Source organism: Ostrea edulis, chromosome 8, assembly GCF_947568905.1.
Source record: "Ostrea edulis chromosome 8, xbOstEdul1.1, whole genome shotgun sequence".
NCBI lineage: Eukaryota > Metazoa > Mollusca > Bivalvia > Ostreida > Ostreidae > Ostrea > Ostrea edulis.
In genome coordinates, this window is record NC_079171.1 from 50,906,262 (window position 1) to 50,925,189 (window position 18,928).

The window sequence follows — 18,928 nt, forward strand, 5'->3', positions numbered from 1 at the left end:
AGAGATACATAAAATGTAGATGGATGGATGGATAGATAGATAGATAGATAGATAGATAGATAGATAGATAGATAGATAGATAGATAGATAGATAGATAGATAGATAGATATATGGATTTCTTCAGTAGAATACAAGTACATAACAACTATAATTTAATTTTAGATGTTTCCTTTTTGTAAATGTAATTAATAATTTTCGAAAACACAGCAAATGCCATATTGAATTCCTAGAAAATCAGATAGCAAAATAACGGGAAAATCTGTATTTTGTCGTCTTGTCGACTTTTCGTTATTTCGAGGCGAAAAGTTGCTAAACCTTTCAAACATTCACGGATCAGGAGCCGCTCGACGCCGGATGCAAAATTCTAGTCATCCGGGATGATCCGACGTCTTTGGGTTCTGTGATGTCGTAATGCCGGTGTCAACACGGTCTTATCACGATGCAGACACGGAAAAAGTCGGTTTCTCTACGGATAAGCACGGTACCTACCCTTATGTCCTGGGGGGGGGGGGGGAATCCCGGTCGGTGCCGGCCTGATCACGGAGCGTACGGAAGATCACGGTTGTTTCACGTATACATACACGGATAATCACGATCTTTCTTCCCTGCGTTTATCGTGTCTGTCCGTGTAGTTACCGGGAACAATCCGTGTACATACCGTAGACATCCGTGTTCTTCAGCAGAAAAGTTTCGTACACGGATGACCCCGGACTTTACAAGGTTACTTCAGTGGCTACACGGACCTCTCGGTTGATACACGGTGGTACACGGTACCTACACGGATCAATACGGAGGATTTTCTTCTGGGACGATCCGGGGTAAAAATTAAATGTGTCAGGACCAAGATCTTATTCCATCAAAGAACTGAAAAGTCCTTCTTAGCATTGCAAATATAGAGTTTGTCTTATTGACATTTTCACTGATATGTCTGTCAAAGTTGAGTTCAGAGTCAATAATAATACCAATCTCTTTTTCTTTTTCTTTTTTTACTTTTTGTAGGGGTTTTCAGTATTTTCAGTACTTTGATTACTTTTTGTAGGGGTTTTGATTTTAGTGTGTATATAACATACACATATCTGTGTAACGTCGCCGTAGGGATATAAGAGAGATGACTCTGAATAAAGTACACTGAAGTTGGTTTACAAGTTTATTTACAATATTTACACATGATTAAAGTTCACACCAAACATTCCAGAATCACACACACTTTCATGTAAAGTAATTCACAATCCAACACCTCTTTCTTATGTTACATAATAATACGACATTCCTCGCGAGGAGCAATGTTATATGTAAACAAATGACTAGCGCTATTAAATATGAACAAAACATTATAAAGTGATTAAATACCGCTACAACTGGTTCTGGTCCGGGTTTACCAATATGCTTGTGCTTTCATTTTTCTTGATGAAATTTCAGTAGCCAGGTTTCACTCCATATTGAAAGTTTATTAAAGTCTGTTTGTAGTTATACTACATATCGTTCGTGTCGCTAATGATGCTGAAGATCTTTTTGTCGTCGGCGAACAGGCATACATCGGAGTCAACCATTTTGGGTAAGTCATTTATGAGTATGACGAACAACAGCGGTCCCAAAACGAATCCTTGTGGAATCCCAGATGTCATGTTTGACCAGGATGAGTACTCATTATTCACGTAAACTTGCTGGACTCTATCTTATAGAAAGCTGCTTATCCAGCTAGATATTGGTTCCTCAATGCCATATGCTTTGAGTTTGTTCATCAATTTTTTATGTGGTACTGTATCAAAAGCTTTCATGTAATTCGTGTATGCAACATCTACATATTTCCCTTTATCTAGAGCTTCTGTCCATCTACCAAGTACGTTTAAAAGTTGGAGTGACGTAGACCTTCCCGAGATGAATCCATACTGTCGGTCAGTAAAAGAAATTTTAAACAGTATTTTATTTTGAGTAACATAATAAGGATTAGGCAGCAGGCAACACCTATATAAGCCTTCTCTTTTCCTTTATTTTTCTTGATGTTTAACGATGTGTTACCGTACAAGTGTTTCCATGACTTTCCATACTACCGATGTTAAACTGACGGGTCTCTCGTTACCAGCTGATTTTGTTTCCTTTCTAGCTTGAATATTGCACTGATTTGCGCTTTGAAAGCTCTAGAAGAAAGTTTTGCCTAAATGTGACGTCACAATGCACGGTTTACGTCGGCTGGTGTTATATTCCCCGCTTTAAATCCGGATCCCGTAGAACCGTTATCCTCATATCTCCCCCTTTATTATTTAGATGTTACTGGGTGTATAGCGCAAGGAAAATTTCATAAATGATACATATTTTAAATGAATTATAATTTACCTACTTAACGGAATTATTATTATCATTTGGGACACGCCGAAACAAGTATACCGGTCACACGGTTATTTATCACAATCGCTCAGAATAACATCATTCACAGATCATCCAAATGTTATCCGATAAATATCATCCAAAAGATTCTACAACAAGTAATAACAAATATCAAACTTGCACACATTACATATTACACGACATAAAATCACGGACAGACATGACAAAGAAATAATTCCATATTAATCTTCATTAATCACATAAATAGAATTGTCTTTTCTTCATCAGATCACATCATTAATATAAAATCATAATTAATCAAATTTACTTAATATTCTGCATTTAAACTAAGAACCTGTCCAGAACATATAATGGCAAGACAAACATATCAAACACCACCTAAACAATACATAACACACTCTTACCAAATATGTGGTATTAGAATCCAGATGGATCTATAGTAATGTGTAGATCTGGTGTATATCTATCAATTAATACAAACATATATATTACTCAGATTTCTGAAGCAATACACTCATTATGAAATAAATAGAAATAAAATAATCATACTACTCTTACTCTCACTCACTCTATGCATAAAATCCTTAACATAATTAGTAACTGACCTGATTAGTAGATTGTAGTCTGTAAGTCCAAATGTCCAACTAAAGTATGACACAACTGCCCAATTCAATTTCTAAATTCAAACTGAATCTTGCACTGACCAAGAACTGTCATGTGACCAATAATTAAGAAACGAACCGATGAACCATGAAAAACAATCCGTAACCAACCTAAACTATAGCTGGCCATAAGGGAAATACTCAAATATTAAAAGTTGTTCAATACCAACTATGGAAACCTGTTTGTGTATTTATTGCACATATTAAGCTGATATTATTTATCGTAAAATTAAAAACACTGAACACATGTAATAATATAAATTAAACATTTTATTATTCCAGACGGGTAAGGATGCTCTACCACATATCTATATAACATGCTGGAATAGTAAAATACAATCCAGACAAAATGGTAACTTACTAGAGGGCGAAGCCCTCTCACGGCCCGGAGGGCCGTGAGAGCGGAGCTCTCCCTATAGGTAACACGTATATACATGTTTAAAAGGAAAATGTAGGAAAATAATGAAAAATTAAACCATACCTATGGAACTTGAAAAGTTTGGTACCAATGGCGTCGATTCGAATATTAGCGCGTGGACATGTATTCCTCCATTTTGAATCTCGTCTACCCTAGTTCACGTCGTTCTGAGATGTTACACATAAAATCCGTAAAAGCATGTAAATCTTATTTTCTTAATCATATATAATCACTCCACGATTAACGCCATGTTTTTTGTTGTGGTTCAAACGCTTTGTTTGTAAATTTGCTAAATAACGACGCTGAATATGACGTCACAATGTACTGTTTACATCAATTGCGTTATATTTCCCGCGTTCAATATAGAGGTGGATCAAATGTCCAAAAATTAGGATGCTTTGATACAGCCTCGTCCGCGTGCTAACTTCGGGTTGTTTTTGTCCTGTTTTGGATATAGATACTAATGTCAAAACTTTTTTGCTTCGCCCTCAAACACGGTCACGCCGTAAAACATATTATTGTTGTTTATAATTGTTTACTTTGAAAAAGAGAAAAAAAAGTCGAGGCTAAATGTGACGTCACAATGCACAGTTTACGTCGCCTTGCGTTTTATTTCCCGCGTTCAATGAATAGGCGGATCATGTAAAACTGTTGTCCCCATATAAACTCCTTTAATAGAGGGCGAAGCCCTCTCACGGCCCAAAGGGCCGTGAGAGCGGAGCTCTCCCTATAGGTAACACGTATATACATGTTTAAAAGGAAAATATAGGGAAATAATGAAAAATTAAACCATACCTATGGAACTTGAAAAGTTTGGTACTAATGGCGTCGATTCGAATATTATCGCGTGGACATGTATTTCTCCATTTTGAATCTTGTCTACCCTAGTTCACGTCGTTCTGAGATGTTACATAAAATTCGTAAAAGCATGTAAATCTTATTTTCTTAATCATGTGTCACTCCACGATTAACGCCATGTTTGTTGTTGTGGTTCAAACGCTATGTTTGTAAATTTGCTAAATAACGACGCTGAATATGACGTCACAATGTACTGTTTACATCAATTGTGTTATATTTCCCGCGTTCAATATGTAGGCGGATCAAATATCCAAAATTAGGATGCTTTGATACAGATCCGTCCTCGTGCTAACTTCAGGTTGTTTTTGTTCTGTTTTGGATATAGATACCAATGCCAAAATTTGTTTGCTTCGCCCTCAAACACGGTCACGCCGTAAAACATATTAGTGTCTATATATGTACGTAGACATAAACAATTGTGCATTGATTGTTATAGAAACCCAACATACGTGTATGCGTAAGTTTATTTGACTTCTCTTTTGTTTTCTTATTTGGAATAATTCTCAATCCCAAAAGCATCTGGTGCAAATCTACATAAAATCAACTTCCATTAGTATTTTCAGTACTTTGATTTATTACAAGTCCTGCTCATGATTTTTTTTTTTTTTTTTTTTTGACAAATAACATCGGGTTCGGGATATATGTTATTATTCAGAGGAAAAGTTGTAAGTAACGGTTGACAGGTTTGCGGTAACTTGGTAAGTTGGTACTTGGATGTTTAATGCTGGTATTTATCTGTTATTTTCTATCTTTGATTGGTTAAAAAATCACCATATGATATTGTTTGAATGGAGCACCGTGAAGTCGGGGCAGCAAGTCCAATTTTAGAATGTTTCAGACGACACGAAATATATTTAAACAGGGGTCGTCTCAAGATTGGTGATATGCGATACTAGACGAAGATCTGTTTCTTTTGTTTGATATAATGTTCATGTGATTAATTTTATCATATTCATCATCAAGTCTTCTTTTGGATCCAGAATTATATATATATACATATATACATACATGTATATATATTTTAGGTTTTGCTGTAAGTGCTAATGCTAGTACAAGATCATGCTCTGTACAGCCTACAGGCATTTGATAAATGTACTGATAATTACTTAATATCATATACCTAGTAGTGTATCAGCCCTGATACACCTATCTTGGCTAGGGTGAGACAGCTGCAAGTAGGTAGGGCTGTCTCGCCCTAAGGGCCGAGATATCTCTGTCTCGGCCCGTTGTCAAGGGGCTGTCTCGCCCTCAAATTTCAAATGTCTATTTCTTCTTTAATCTTTTGAAATCTAACATAACTACATGAAAAAATGATGTTAGAGACAATTTTTTTTCAAATATAATACTTTCTTCCACGACAAAATTTAATTTAAGCAGAAAAATTAAATAAAAACGTTTTCAAAAACAGCGCTAAATTGTAGCGAGTATCTAAGCAAAGGGGGGTAACCCAAGTAACAATTGTTTATTTAGAACAATAACACGTTTAACTTCATTTTAAAACAATCAACGTTCTAGGCGACAGAAAACAGTAGGAGGATTATGGAGGGTGATACTAAAGCATTATTAGAAATTCCCGGTCCTAATGGAGATCAAAATGTTAATTTACGGTAATTTTGATGTAGAAAATTAAAACGATTTCTGAAATCTAAAATCCCGAGGACTTGGCAATAAAACGAGAAAAGCAGAACCAATATCTTCCGACGTTTTTCAACGACTTATAGATGCTAAACAGATGGGAAACGGTAAAAAAAACTTACTTCAGTATAAGGTAACATTCACTAAGCAAATAAATAGCAGCATCAGATCTGTAAACATTCCCGTTCATACGATGACGCTACGTAAACAAAGTTCTACAACTCTTACAAATTATATGAAATAATGAAAACGGGTGAGTTTGGTAAATCCGAAAAAAGAAATAAAAATAATTCACTTATTTCCAATTTTAGTATTCATTAGCAAGCCCCTAGGAGCTGCTTAATAGTATATACATGTACATGAACAGTACAGCGATAGATATGACGAGTTTCTAATTATTAGTAGTAATATTATTAGTAATAATATTGTTAATTTTTCTGATTTCCCAATGTTGTAGAGGTGAATGTAAAACTTCCTCATTAAGTAAATGTCCATTTGGATTTTAATGAGTAAACACATTGAACTGATCGAACTAGTTTTAACTAAATAATTTTGTATTCTTTGATTCAATTGTTTTCTGACAGTCAAAAACTTTCCAACCACCATAAAACTTGTATCATTTCATATACATTATATGTAATATTATATATAGAAAGTTTGCCGTCTTGTTTGGGGAGCCTTTCATTTAACAGACCGTGTAAGAGACAGGTAACTGGTGTAGTAGAAGTATGTTTTGGGATCTGTATTTCATTTTATAAAGTTCAAATGAAATCTGACATTGCTAACTCTGTACACAAGCATTAGTCCATTATTGGTTTGCATGGTGACAGCTCGTGTAAATAATGGTGTGTAAAATTGTGACATTTTTACAAAGAAAAATTCCTGTTGAATTTCCGTAAGTTATATATTAATGTGCTCCCTTTCAGTAATCACTGTAGATGATTTAGTGTTTGAAGTCATGCTTATACTGCTCAACATCTGATGAATGATTTAAGATAAGCAATAAATGGAGGGTATTGGTTTAGTGTCTACATTTATCACAAAAAAGTTCCAGTGAATGAAATATATGTGCATTGCCTAATTCACTCCCCTAAAAATTATATAGCATAATTAGGTAATACATTTCATTTTACTAAAGCATTTTATTCAAAACCTTAGTTTTAAGGCGCTTTGAATTATACAGGTCTAAATACATGTACTATTTACTTACAAATACTTTTCAAACATTTTGCAGATCAATATATAGTAGCAGAGAAACTTGAACATGAAAAGAAAAAAATATGGTTTAAAAATTACAAAAATATAGATATCGTCAATAGAATATTTAGGGCAGGCAGCAGAAACGTGCAGTAAGTCGGGCAGGGAAACAGGAAACGCTCATATATTTTATTTTGGCCTTACTAGTTGCAGCCCGGCCAGTAAGATTTGGGTCATTTGGCTGAGTTTGATTGTCAGTGGTTCTGCAGTTTTAAGAGTGTCTGACTAGAGACCTAGGAACTAGATTCATAACAATAACAATATTTGGAGGGATTGATGCACTGAGTGGTGTGTCTTACTGAGTGAAGACATTTAACAGCCCAAGGGGAGGAATGTTGGTGGCCAGCTTAAAATAACTTATTGTGTAAAAATAACAATAGAACACATATAGTTATATTAAAATCAGAAATAAGCACATGTGTAACAGTTTCCTTGACTTGATGAAACACAGATGTATGATAGAAATAACATGGCACCTACCCACAGATGTAGGATAGAAATAACATGGCACCTACCCACAGATGTAGGATAGAAATAACATGGCACCTACCCACAGATGTAGGATAGAAATAACATGGCACCTAACCACAGATGTAGGATAGAAATAACATGGCACTTACCCACAGATGTAGGATAGAAATAACATGGCACCTACCCACAGATGTAGGATAGAAATAACATGGCACCTACCCACAGATGTAGGATAGAAATAACATGGCACCTACCCACAGATGTAGGATAGAAATAACATGGCACCTACCCACAGATGTAGGATAGAAATAACATGGCACCTACCCACAGATGTAGGATAGAAATAACATGGCACCTACCCACAGATGTAGGATAGAAATAACAAGGTACCTACCCACAGATGTAGGATAGAAATAACAAGGTACCTACCCACAGATGTAGGATAGAAATAACAAGGTACCTACCCACAGATGTAGGATAGAAATAACATGGCACCTACCCACAGATGTAGGATAGAAATAACAAGGTACCTACCCACAGATGTAGGATAGAAATAACATGGTGCCTACCCACAGATGTAGGATAGAAATAACATGGCACCTACCCACAGATGTAGGATAGAAATAACATGGCACCTACCCACAGATGTAGGATAGAAATAACAAGGTACCTACCCACAGATGTAGGATAGAAATAACATGGCACCTACCCACAGATGTAGAATAGAAATAACATGGCACCTACCCACAGATGTAGGATAGAAATAACATGGCACCTACCCATAGATGTAGGATAGAAATAACATGGCACCTACCCACAGATGTAGGATAGAAATAAGATGACATACCCAGTGCTGGAAAACTTTTATGAATTAATGGAGTAAAATATGAATTTTGAAAGGTGCTTATTCTTTTTACAGGAAGTTTATATCCCGAAACATGTCCCATTGAATCTGGATTATGAATAAATACAAGAACGTTCTGATTGGTGAGGCAGCTAGCGGCTGGAAGCAGTTGATTGGACGATTTCACTGGTTGGACGACAATGAGATTGCAATGCATCTGATAGATGTCCATGAACAACACTGTAAGGGGTCATGTCCTTTAGAGAGGTGCGTCATATCCTAAGATTTTTAACAAATGTAATGACTGTACCTTCAGCAAGCACCCAGCATTAGAAATGAATGTTAGGGGTTACAGTGGTCATTGACACAAAATTAAAGAACACCCACTGTTGAGGATGTAAGCGTTGTACGTAGGTCAAAGTTCGTGGCACTTCTCCTAAAGTTGATGATGTCTGTATATGAGTGAACAATTCTCAAAGGGTTGTTAAACAATAAACAAACAAAATATAACAACAAGGGATGTTAAACAATAAACAAACGAAATATAAACAACAAGGGATGTTAAACAATAAACAAACAAAATATAAACAACAAGGCATGTTAAACAATAAACAAACAAAGTACAAACAACAAGGGATGACATTTATACATGCACATAGTACCTCTGCTTTATTTTAACAATTAAAGTCTTTCTTTGTTGTTTTATCGGGGGATGAAGGTAGCTAGCATTGCAGAAAAAACCATAAGCCACAAGCGGGTTTTCTGCAATGAGTGTTACACGAACAGGTGGTACTATAAAACCGGATCAAACTAGTTTTTAACACACATGTATTCATTGTCTATGATGAAATCAATGTCAATTTGAAAAGGAAATATAAGAGAAAAGATTCTGTGACTGCAAATGAAAGGTGGAGATAACGAAGAGTGATAACGAACAGTGATCAATCTTATAACTCCCACAAGGAATACTAGCTAAAGAGCTGGGCAAACACAAACCCCTGGATATACCAGAGGTGGGATCAGGTGCCTAGAAGGAGTAAGCATCCCCTGTTGACCGATCACACCTGCCATGAGCCCTATGTCTTGATCAGGTAAACAGAGTAATCTGTAGTCAAAATCAATGTGCCAAGAATGGCCTAACAATCAGTATGAAACACGTCAAAACAGCATTTGACCCAATGGTAGGTTATATGGGCAAATTCGATCATTATAACATCCATTTAATTTGCGAAATGCTGACATTCAACAAGCCTGTTGAAACCCCTGTAACATCAACTTGCTTGTCGGTAACCTGTCTTGATTTTAAAACTCTTGATATGCTATATACGCAGAACAAGCTCTTGCATCGAATCAATATGTCTATATGATTTTGAACAGTTGCCAGTTGTTGAAGTATTAATAAATGGGTCCACTTCAGATTATCATTAAATTCATTGTATGGAAATTAATCTTTAAACAGGCCTCTTATATTTTGAGGCTTCAACTGTCTCCAGTTTTTGTATAAATTCATGCCAAAACATTCTGAGTATTTATTATGCAGCTGCAGTCAGTGAATTACCTGAAGATACAACTGTCTCAAGTCAAATGGAGGAAGAACGCTTTCCTATCACTGAATTTTTATAACGAATCTGAAGTTTGCCCCTTTAAAAACTAGAAACAGTGTATTGAGTTTGAACATGTTTGTTGTAGTAGAATGTCCAGGGCTGGAGAAACTAGAGCAGACCAGTATACAGGACAACCGTCAATGTCCAGGGCTGGAGACACAGATGGTATGTTAAAGTTGTCTGTGATTGTATCATGTATTACACATGTGATGGTGTGTATTACACGTGTGTGATAGTGTGTATTACATGTGTGATGGTGTGTATTATATCTGTGGTGGTGTGGATTACACGTGTGTGATAGTGTATTACGTGTGTGTGGTGTGTATTACACATGTGTGTATTCCATGTGTGGTGGTGTGTGTTACACGTGTGTGATGGTGTGTATTACATGTGTGTGATGGTGTGTATTACATGTGTGGTGGTGTGTATAACATGTGTGGTGGTGTGTATAACATGATTGTAATGGTGTGTATTACATGTGTGGTGATGTGTATTACATGTGTGTGGTGGTGTGTATAACATGTGTGTTGTGGTGTGTATTACATGATTGTAATGGTGTGTATTACATGTGTGGTGATGTGTATTACATGTGTGTGGTGGTGTGTATTACATGTGTGGTGGTGTGTATAACACGTGTGTGGTGGTGTGTATTAAACGTGTGTGATGGTGTGTATCACATGTGTGGTGATGTGTATTACATGTGTGTGGTGGTGTGTATTACATGTGTGGTGGTGTGTATAACGTGTGTGATGGTGTGTATTACATGTGTGTGGTGGTGTGTATTACACGTGTGTGATGGTGTGTATTACATGTGTGTGGTGGTGTGTATTACATGTGTGGTGTGTATTACATGTGTGTGATGGTGTGTATTACATGTGTGTGATGGTGTGTGATGGTGTGTATTACATGTGTGTGATGGTGTGTATTACATGTGTGTGATGGTGTGTATTACATGTGTGTGATGGTGTGTATTACACGTGTGTGATGGTGTGTATTACACGTGTGTGATGTGTATATAACACATTTGTGATGGTGTGTATTACACGTGTGTGATGGGTGTGTATTACACGTGTGATGGTGTGTATTACATATGTGTGATGATTGTGATTGTGTGTATTACATGTGATGGTGTGTATTACACGTGTGTGATGGTGTGTATTACATGTGTGTGATGGTGTGTATTACATGTGTGGTGGTGTGTATATAACACATTTGTGATGGCATGTATTACATGTGTGTGATGGTGTGTATTACATGTGTGATGGTGTGTATTACATATGTGTGATGATTGTGATGGTGTGTATTACATGTGATGGTGTGTATTACACGTGTGTGATGGTGTGTATTACATATGTGTGATGATTGTGATGGTGTGTATTACATGTGATGGTGTGTATTATACGTGTGTGATGGTGTGTATTACATGTGTGTGATGATTGTGATGGTGTGTATTACATGTGATGGTGTGTATTACATGTGATGGTGTGTATTACACATGTGTGATGGTGTGTATTACATATGTGTGATGATTGTGATGGTGTGTATTACATGTGATGGTGTGTATTACACATGTGTGATGGTGTGTATTACATATGTGTGATGATTGTGATGGTGTGTATTACATGTGATGGTGTGTATTACACGTCTGTGATGGTGTGTATTACACGTGTGATGGTGTGTATTACACGTGTGTGATGGTGTGTATTACATATGTGTGATGATTGTGATGGTGTGTATTACATGTGTGGTGGTGTGTTTGACACATGTGTGATGGTGTGTATAACATGTGTGTGATGGTGTGTATAACGTGTGTGATGGTGTGTATTACATGTGTGATGGTGTGTATTACATGTGTGTGGTGGTGTGTATTACATGTGTGGTGTGTATTACATGTGTGTGGTGGTGTGTATTACATGTGTGTGGTGGTGTATATTACACGTGTGGTGTGTATTACATGTGTGGTGGTGTGTATTACATGTCTGTGATGGTGTGTATTGCATGTGGGTGGTGGTGTTTATTACGTGTGTGATGGTGTGTATTACGTAATTAACTACTATGTTTCTAATGTTGAGGGAGTGTAAAATATGAATATTTTCTGTGTGTACTTGTTATTCTTTTACTATCTTAATATCCTTTAATTACATATATATAAAAGCCAATAGGATTTTTAGAAGGATCTATGTGCCAGTTATTATTATATGTATTACATGTGTGGTGGTGTGTATTACGTGGTGTGGTGGTGTGTATTACATGTGTGTGGTGGTGTATATTACATGTGTGTGGTGGTGTGTATTGCATGTGTGTGGTGGTGTGTATTACATGTGTGTGGTGGTGTGTATTACATGTTTGTGATGGTGTGTATTACATGTGTGTGGTGGTGTGTATTACATGTGTGGTGGTGTGTATAACATGTGTGTGATGGTGTGTATTACTTGTGTGTGATGGTGTGTATTACATGTGTGGTGGTGTGTATAACATGTGTGTGATGGTGTGTATTACATGTGTGTGATGGTGTGTATTACATGTGTGGTGTGTATTACATGTGTGTGGTGGTGTTTATTACATGTGTGGTGGTGTGTATTACATGTGTGTGGTGGTGTGTATTACATGTGTGTGGTGGTGTGTATTACATGTGTGTGATGGTGTGTATTACATGTGTGTGATGGTGTGTATTACATGTGTGATGGTGTGTATAACATGTGTGTGATGGTGTGTATTACTTGTGTGGTGTGTATAACACCACCACATATATTCATATATATTTATATGTTTGATTAAAACCGTATCACACATAGAAGTATTAATTTTAATAAATGCAAAATTATTGGTTTTTGTATTTTTACTTTTTTATGTGTGTGTTCTGTTTAAATGAAATTTGATATTTCTGAAAAAAATAATCGGGTTGGTCGGAGTACATCAAACAAATCAATTTTTATTTTTGGCTAAATAATTCTTCACCTTTTGTAGTAACAAAGCACAAGGAAGAACAAGCAGACCTGTCTCTTGATTTGGAAGGTAAGCTGAGGAAAAGGTAACACAAGGTACTGTAGATTACTTATTTTACACAAGATCGCCTTAGGACTCGTAGACGTCAAATCGCGAGAATGTGAATTTGAGAGTTGTCTGTTGATCAAGAGTTTTGACACATAATTTAGCTAGCGATGGGAATCAATAAAGATTTCATAATCGATGATTGGTTTACTGTAACTTACTAATAATCGATTATGATCGGAGATCTAGAAATTTTATAACAAATTCATTTAACTACTGAAAATATTTTCTACGTATATATTCATTGTTTCTAATGCTGAGGGAGTGTAAAATATGAATATTTTCTGTATGTACTTGTTATTCTTTTACTATCTTCATATCCTTTAATTACATATACAGTATATAAAAGCCAATAGGATTTTTAGAAGGGTCTATGTGCCAGTTAATTTTTTTCTGTCCCTTACAAAGCTACTTGTAAGTTACTAAGTTTTCCTTTCTTTGCATTTGATACACTTGATCCAATACCAATTTCATTTGCATGATGCATATCCATATACAGCTGAGGGTTTGTAGTGTATTCTAAATCCTACAGAAGAGTGAATTTTTAGTTCTGTCTGACAGTAACAATACTAACTAACTACATAGACAGAGTAGGACAATTCAAATCTATTTCTGTAAATTACCATGATATATGTATATATCATGTGTGTATAGTTTTGGTCATTGAAAATAACTTTATTCCAGTGAATACCAGTTGTTATCATCATTGCAATATATTCTTTTTCTATGCCCCCAAAATCGAAGATTCGGAGGCATACAGATTTTGGTCTGTCTGTTTGTCTGTGGCAAAAAGCCTTGACCTTGGTCATATCTTTTACTCCTTGTGGTGAGACCTTTCCATTGACACCAAAATCTTTGACCTAAGGACCTTAAAATTGACCTTTGACCTACTTTAAGAATATAAGCCCTATCTTTCAAATGATAAGAGGTACTGCTTTTATATCAAAATATGCATGTGCTGCATTTTTTGTGGGAAGACCTTTACAACGATACCAGATTTGTTGACCTTGTTAAGACCTAAACATTGACCATTGACCTAGTTTTTAGGGGTGAAACGATACAGTACCTTCTCGATTCGATTCGATTTTCGATACTTTAGTCTCGATTCGGTGATTTTCGACTCGATACAATAACATGTACCAAATTCTTTATAATGCTAAGATTTTCTGATGTTTCGTTGTATTTATTGCTCTCTGCAAATAAATTATACATAATGTAAAAACGTATAACATAAGGCAACACACTTATCACTTGTCCTAAAGCTGAAATGTTGCCATACCCAGGATTTAAACATTTAGGGTGCATTTTTCAACTCGACTGCGTCCATTTTGATACAGCAAAGTTCACTCGTATGTTGATTGGGCAATTTTCAATTCCATTGGCTAATCAGAAACCGTGTTATCAAGAGCAATGTGTACTATAATTTTAGAACCGTATCGAACCGAAACAGACCCCAAATAAATCGAATATCGAACTGAGACCACTACATCGCGATTAGGCCGCATCACAATGCATCATTTCACCCCTACTAGTTTTTGGAAATTTTCAAAAAAAAAACTACAAAGTCTTACAGTACTAGTACGTTTACTATGTTGTAATCCAGGGGCATCATGTTTCACAAACACATATTGTTAGAATTCGACAATGATGTTTTTAGGTCACTTGAGTAAACAGTAATGCACATGAAGATTTGCCTGCGTATAGTATGTCACCAACAATCATTTAATTACACTGTAGCATCATTGTGTGTGTGTATGTTGATTTTGTAGGAATATTAAAGAAACACTTTGTAGTAGTTATATTGAACACTTTGTGGTAGTTATATTGAGCACTTTGTGGTAATTATATTGAACACTTGGAGATGGGGTGTTTAAAGACCCAATTTTAAGTTGACACCCCCAAATTGTAAGCTGCCTGCCAATCAAACATTTAACAATAGATCTTAGGTGGAGTGACATCTGCAGACACTGTGGTCTGGGGCTACCCCAGAGAGGTGTTTTGATAACAATAACAGCCAGTATCTACACAACAGGCATTCATTAGATCTTGAGGAAGCCCAGTCTACCTGAGTTTTGATAGCAATGACCTGTCCACATCTGCTATTTTCTTGTAATTCAATTGTTTTTAACAATGCAATTTCAATATAATTGTAATTTTCTCCCTCTATATACCTGTACATGTATTATAAATTACACAATCAGAAATCAAACAATAATTTGCACAATTATTTCTAAAACTTGTAACTTATTGAAATAGTTTATGTCATCAATTTATGATACCTCTATATTTATAACAGAAATTATTCATTGAGTCAATGACAGAGAGAAAGAGGGGTGGGTGTAGAATGTGTGTCAGCTACCCTTAGGAATGCAACCATTATTCAAACACTATGACCACAGAAACTCTGCAGAGGTCCCTGAGACAGGTCCTGTGTTTATCAAAACTATAAAAAAAAAAAAAAAAAAAAAAAAAACAAGCATGGACAGGTAGATTTCTACCATGTTCTGTCTCTGTGTATTACTTTGAGTGCCATGGGATATAGCAATTAACACCTTGGTAGACCTTGGCCACTCCAGGTAAATAACATCTGTTTAGATTAGGCTCCGCCTACATTTTCACTGACCGTATGGTCATGAGATGGGTCTTTAAGTACTGAATATTGTATGTTTGTAAAGAACAAAGTACGGTTTTAACCGTAATCTGCCCTGTCAAGAAAATTCACCAAAATACTAAATCTGGTGTTTGAGAATGTGCCATTTATGAATATGACCATAGTTATTATCTTCCATAGGAGCTGTAATATATTCAACGGAAAACTCTATATCAAACTGATGAATCACCAACTTTGATGTTAATTTTGACATAATATACGAGAGTTCTCCCCAAGCGATGTTTTGAGTAGGAAAATTAAAACCGTATCACACATAGAAGTAATAATTCTTAATAAATGCAAAATTATTGGTTTTTGTACCAATTTGAATGGGTATTGAATGGAAATTGAAATCGTATCAGATATGCCGCGCGTGATGTGAATTATTCTGTGTATTTCTTCGTTCCAAACAGTTGATGAGGGTGCAGAATCTGTCGATGAGGGTGCAGAATCTGTCGATGAGGGTGCAGAATCTGTCGATGATGATTCAAGTGGGGAGAGTGACCATTTAATGATCAGTGATGAAGTAAGTAAGGTCGTAGTGATCTACGAATTACAGAGAGTGACCATTTAATGATCAGTGATGAAGTAAGTAAGGTCGTAGTGATCTACGAATTACAGAGAGTGGCCATTTAATGATCAGTGATGAAGTAAGTAAGGTCGTAGTGATCTACGAATTACAGAGAGTGACCATTTAATGATCAGTGATGAAGTAAGTAAGTTCGTATTGATCTAGGAATTACAGAGAATGATAGAACCATCTTCTTAGTATTCAGCAAACTCTATTGCCTATAAGTATTAACAGTAAATTTCTTATCTATATTGCATAGTGATTCAGATATCCCCCCCCCCCTCAAAAAAAAGTAAACACCTCAAAACGAACAAAAAAAATTCTTGCCAAAATTCCCCAGAGAAGAAAAAAGAGGAGAGAAAAAATGGGCCCTTGCATTCAAGGAAAAGTTATTTTCAGAAACCTTGACATTCAAATTTTCTTAGCTCACCTGAGCCAAAAGTTCACGCGAGTTTCTCTGATTGAAATTAAAAAATGTCTGTTTTCTGATGGTGTCTCCATCGGTGGCATTGGTGTAAACTTTTGACATTTTCCACTTCTTCTCCAGAATCATTGGGCTAATTTCAATCAAGCTTGGCACAAAGCATCCTTGCATGAAGGGGATTCAAGTTTGTTCAAATGAAGGGGCATGCCTTCAAAGGGGAGGAAATCACAAAAGTGCAAAAATAGGGTGGGGGTTATTTAAAAATCTTCTTCTCAAGAACCACCAGGCCAGAAGAGGTGAAATTTATATGAAAGCTTTCTGACAAAGTGGAAATTAAAGTTTGTAAAAATCATGACCCCCTAGGGTTAGGAATCGGCCACAAAGGGGATCAAAGTTTTACATGCGAATGTACAGAGAACCAAACTTGGCACAAATCATCCTTAGATGAAATTTGTTAATATGAAAGGCCATATCCGTCTACAAGGACATATGATAATTGATGAATTTGTAGTCAAGTTTAATAATTAAGTTTGATAATAATGAATTTTTAGTCGTAACCTTTGAAAGTTTTTTTTTCTAATTCAAGGTGCTTGTATAATGATAGTTTCGCTCAAGCTTGTTTATTGCAAGGAACTGCTGCTTAGGTGAGCGATGTGGCCCATGGGCCTCTTGTTTTAATTCAAGAGTTCCATTTAGAAAAATGAAAAATTCATCAAAATTTATAGAATAATCGATTCTTTATGGGATTTTAACATATTAGCAAATTTAAAGATAAATGCATGTACTCATTGCTGCTTGAATAGATATTTGATCAATTTAAGAAATACAATAGTTATATAATTCCATTTTTTCAGGAAGTTGATGTAAAACTAGTACCAGAATTTATGGATTACATCCCCCAAAACTCTGGATCCACCTGCCTACGAGAAGATGACTTCCTCCTTCCATCAACTAACAAATCAACAGACCCAGGGGGAGATAACCTCTTGGATACACTGACCACTGTGAAACAAGAACCAGTGGGAGGTAACTCGGGGAGTACTGTGATACAAAATGTAGCATGTGTCAGACATACAGAGGCAGACAGCAGTGCAGTGAAAACTGAACCAGGCTTAAGTGTAGAAGAACAATATCCACATCCTCTATCAGGGATTCAGAATTCACTAGAGACCAGCAGTTTTTCAATGGGTATTACTTGGCCTTTACTTAACACTGAGAAATTCCATCAGAAGATACTGAACTCAGCGAAAACAGAGAATGAACTTCTTCTCTCATCGTCGGGGCCTGTCTTAAGGCTAAAAACACCACATACAACAAATTCTTTGGAGTCGTCTGAAATTTTCTACAATGCTCAAGATATGTGTGGTGTACCAATTGTTTCCAGTCAAAGTGGCAGGACAACACAGAATATATCATTCCTGAAAGCAATACCTAGTGATAATTATTTAACATCACCACCTCATTCACTGACTCCAAGGACAGGAAGTGTTGGATCCCAGACACTGAGGACAGCGACACCTAGTGGTGGTCTGAGTCAGTCATCTCTATCCCAGACACTGAGGACAGCGACACCTAGTGGTGGTCTGAGTCAGTCATCACTATCTCAGGCACTGAGGACAGCGACACCTAGTGGTGGTCTGAGTCAGTCATCACTATCTCGGGCACTGAGGACAGCGACACCTAGTGGTGGTCTGAGTCAGTCATCTCTATCCCCGACACTGAGGACAGTGACACCTAGTGTCGGTCTGAGTCAGTCATCACTATCTCACACACTGAGGACAGCGAAACCTAGTGGTGGTCTAAGTCAGTCATCATTACCACTGACATTGATTCTTAAAAGAGCCACAGGTGGCCTGTTCATGATAAGACCACCGACCCCTAACAATAATGAACCAAGTTTTAGTGCCAGACAGCCTCACATTCTGAACACTAAGACACTAAGTGATAGCTTACTTAGTCTGCCTGCTCCTTATTTACCACAGTTTAACTTAACATGTAGTTCAGGAGGAGATGTACCACCACAGCAATCATCATCAGACACAGCAGTCAGTAGAACATTGAACTCAGGAGGGCAGCCATTGTTGTCCACACCTACAGAACGAATGATAATTCCCAAGGTAAACTTTTCCCACTCAG

General features: G+C 36.5%; 1 protein-coding gene across 4 annotated transcripts in view; it reads left to right on the top strand.

Annotated features, from left to right (window-relative positions):
* Nucleotides 1-845: 845 nt before the first annotated feature.
* LOC125661399 (uncharacterized) overlaps nt 846-18,928 on the top strand; it is a 33,657-nt gene continuing 15,574 nt past the window's right edge. Inside the window, exons 1-6 of one of the 4 annotated variants that reach the window (XM_056146404.1) lie at nt 846-1,896; nt 8,568-8,759; nt 10,182-10,261; nt 13,064-13,111; nt 16,211-16,323; nt 17,647-18,909. In XM_056146404.1, coding sequence (XP_056002379.1) covers nt 8,608-8,759; nt 10,182-10,261; nt 13,064-13,111; nt 16,211-16,323; nt 17,647-18,909 — 1,656 coding nt within the window. In that variant the 5' untranslated portion in view covers nt 846-1,896; nt 8,568-8,607. Of the gene's footprint in view, nt 1,897-4,931; nt 4,984-8,567; nt 8,760-10,181; nt 10,262-13,063; nt 13,112-16,210; nt 16,324-16,399; nt 16,510-17,646; nt 18,910-18,928 lie in introns of those variants that run through there. The other 3 variants (XM_056146403.1, XM_056146405.1, XM_048893385.2) reach the window with 3 other exon arrangements.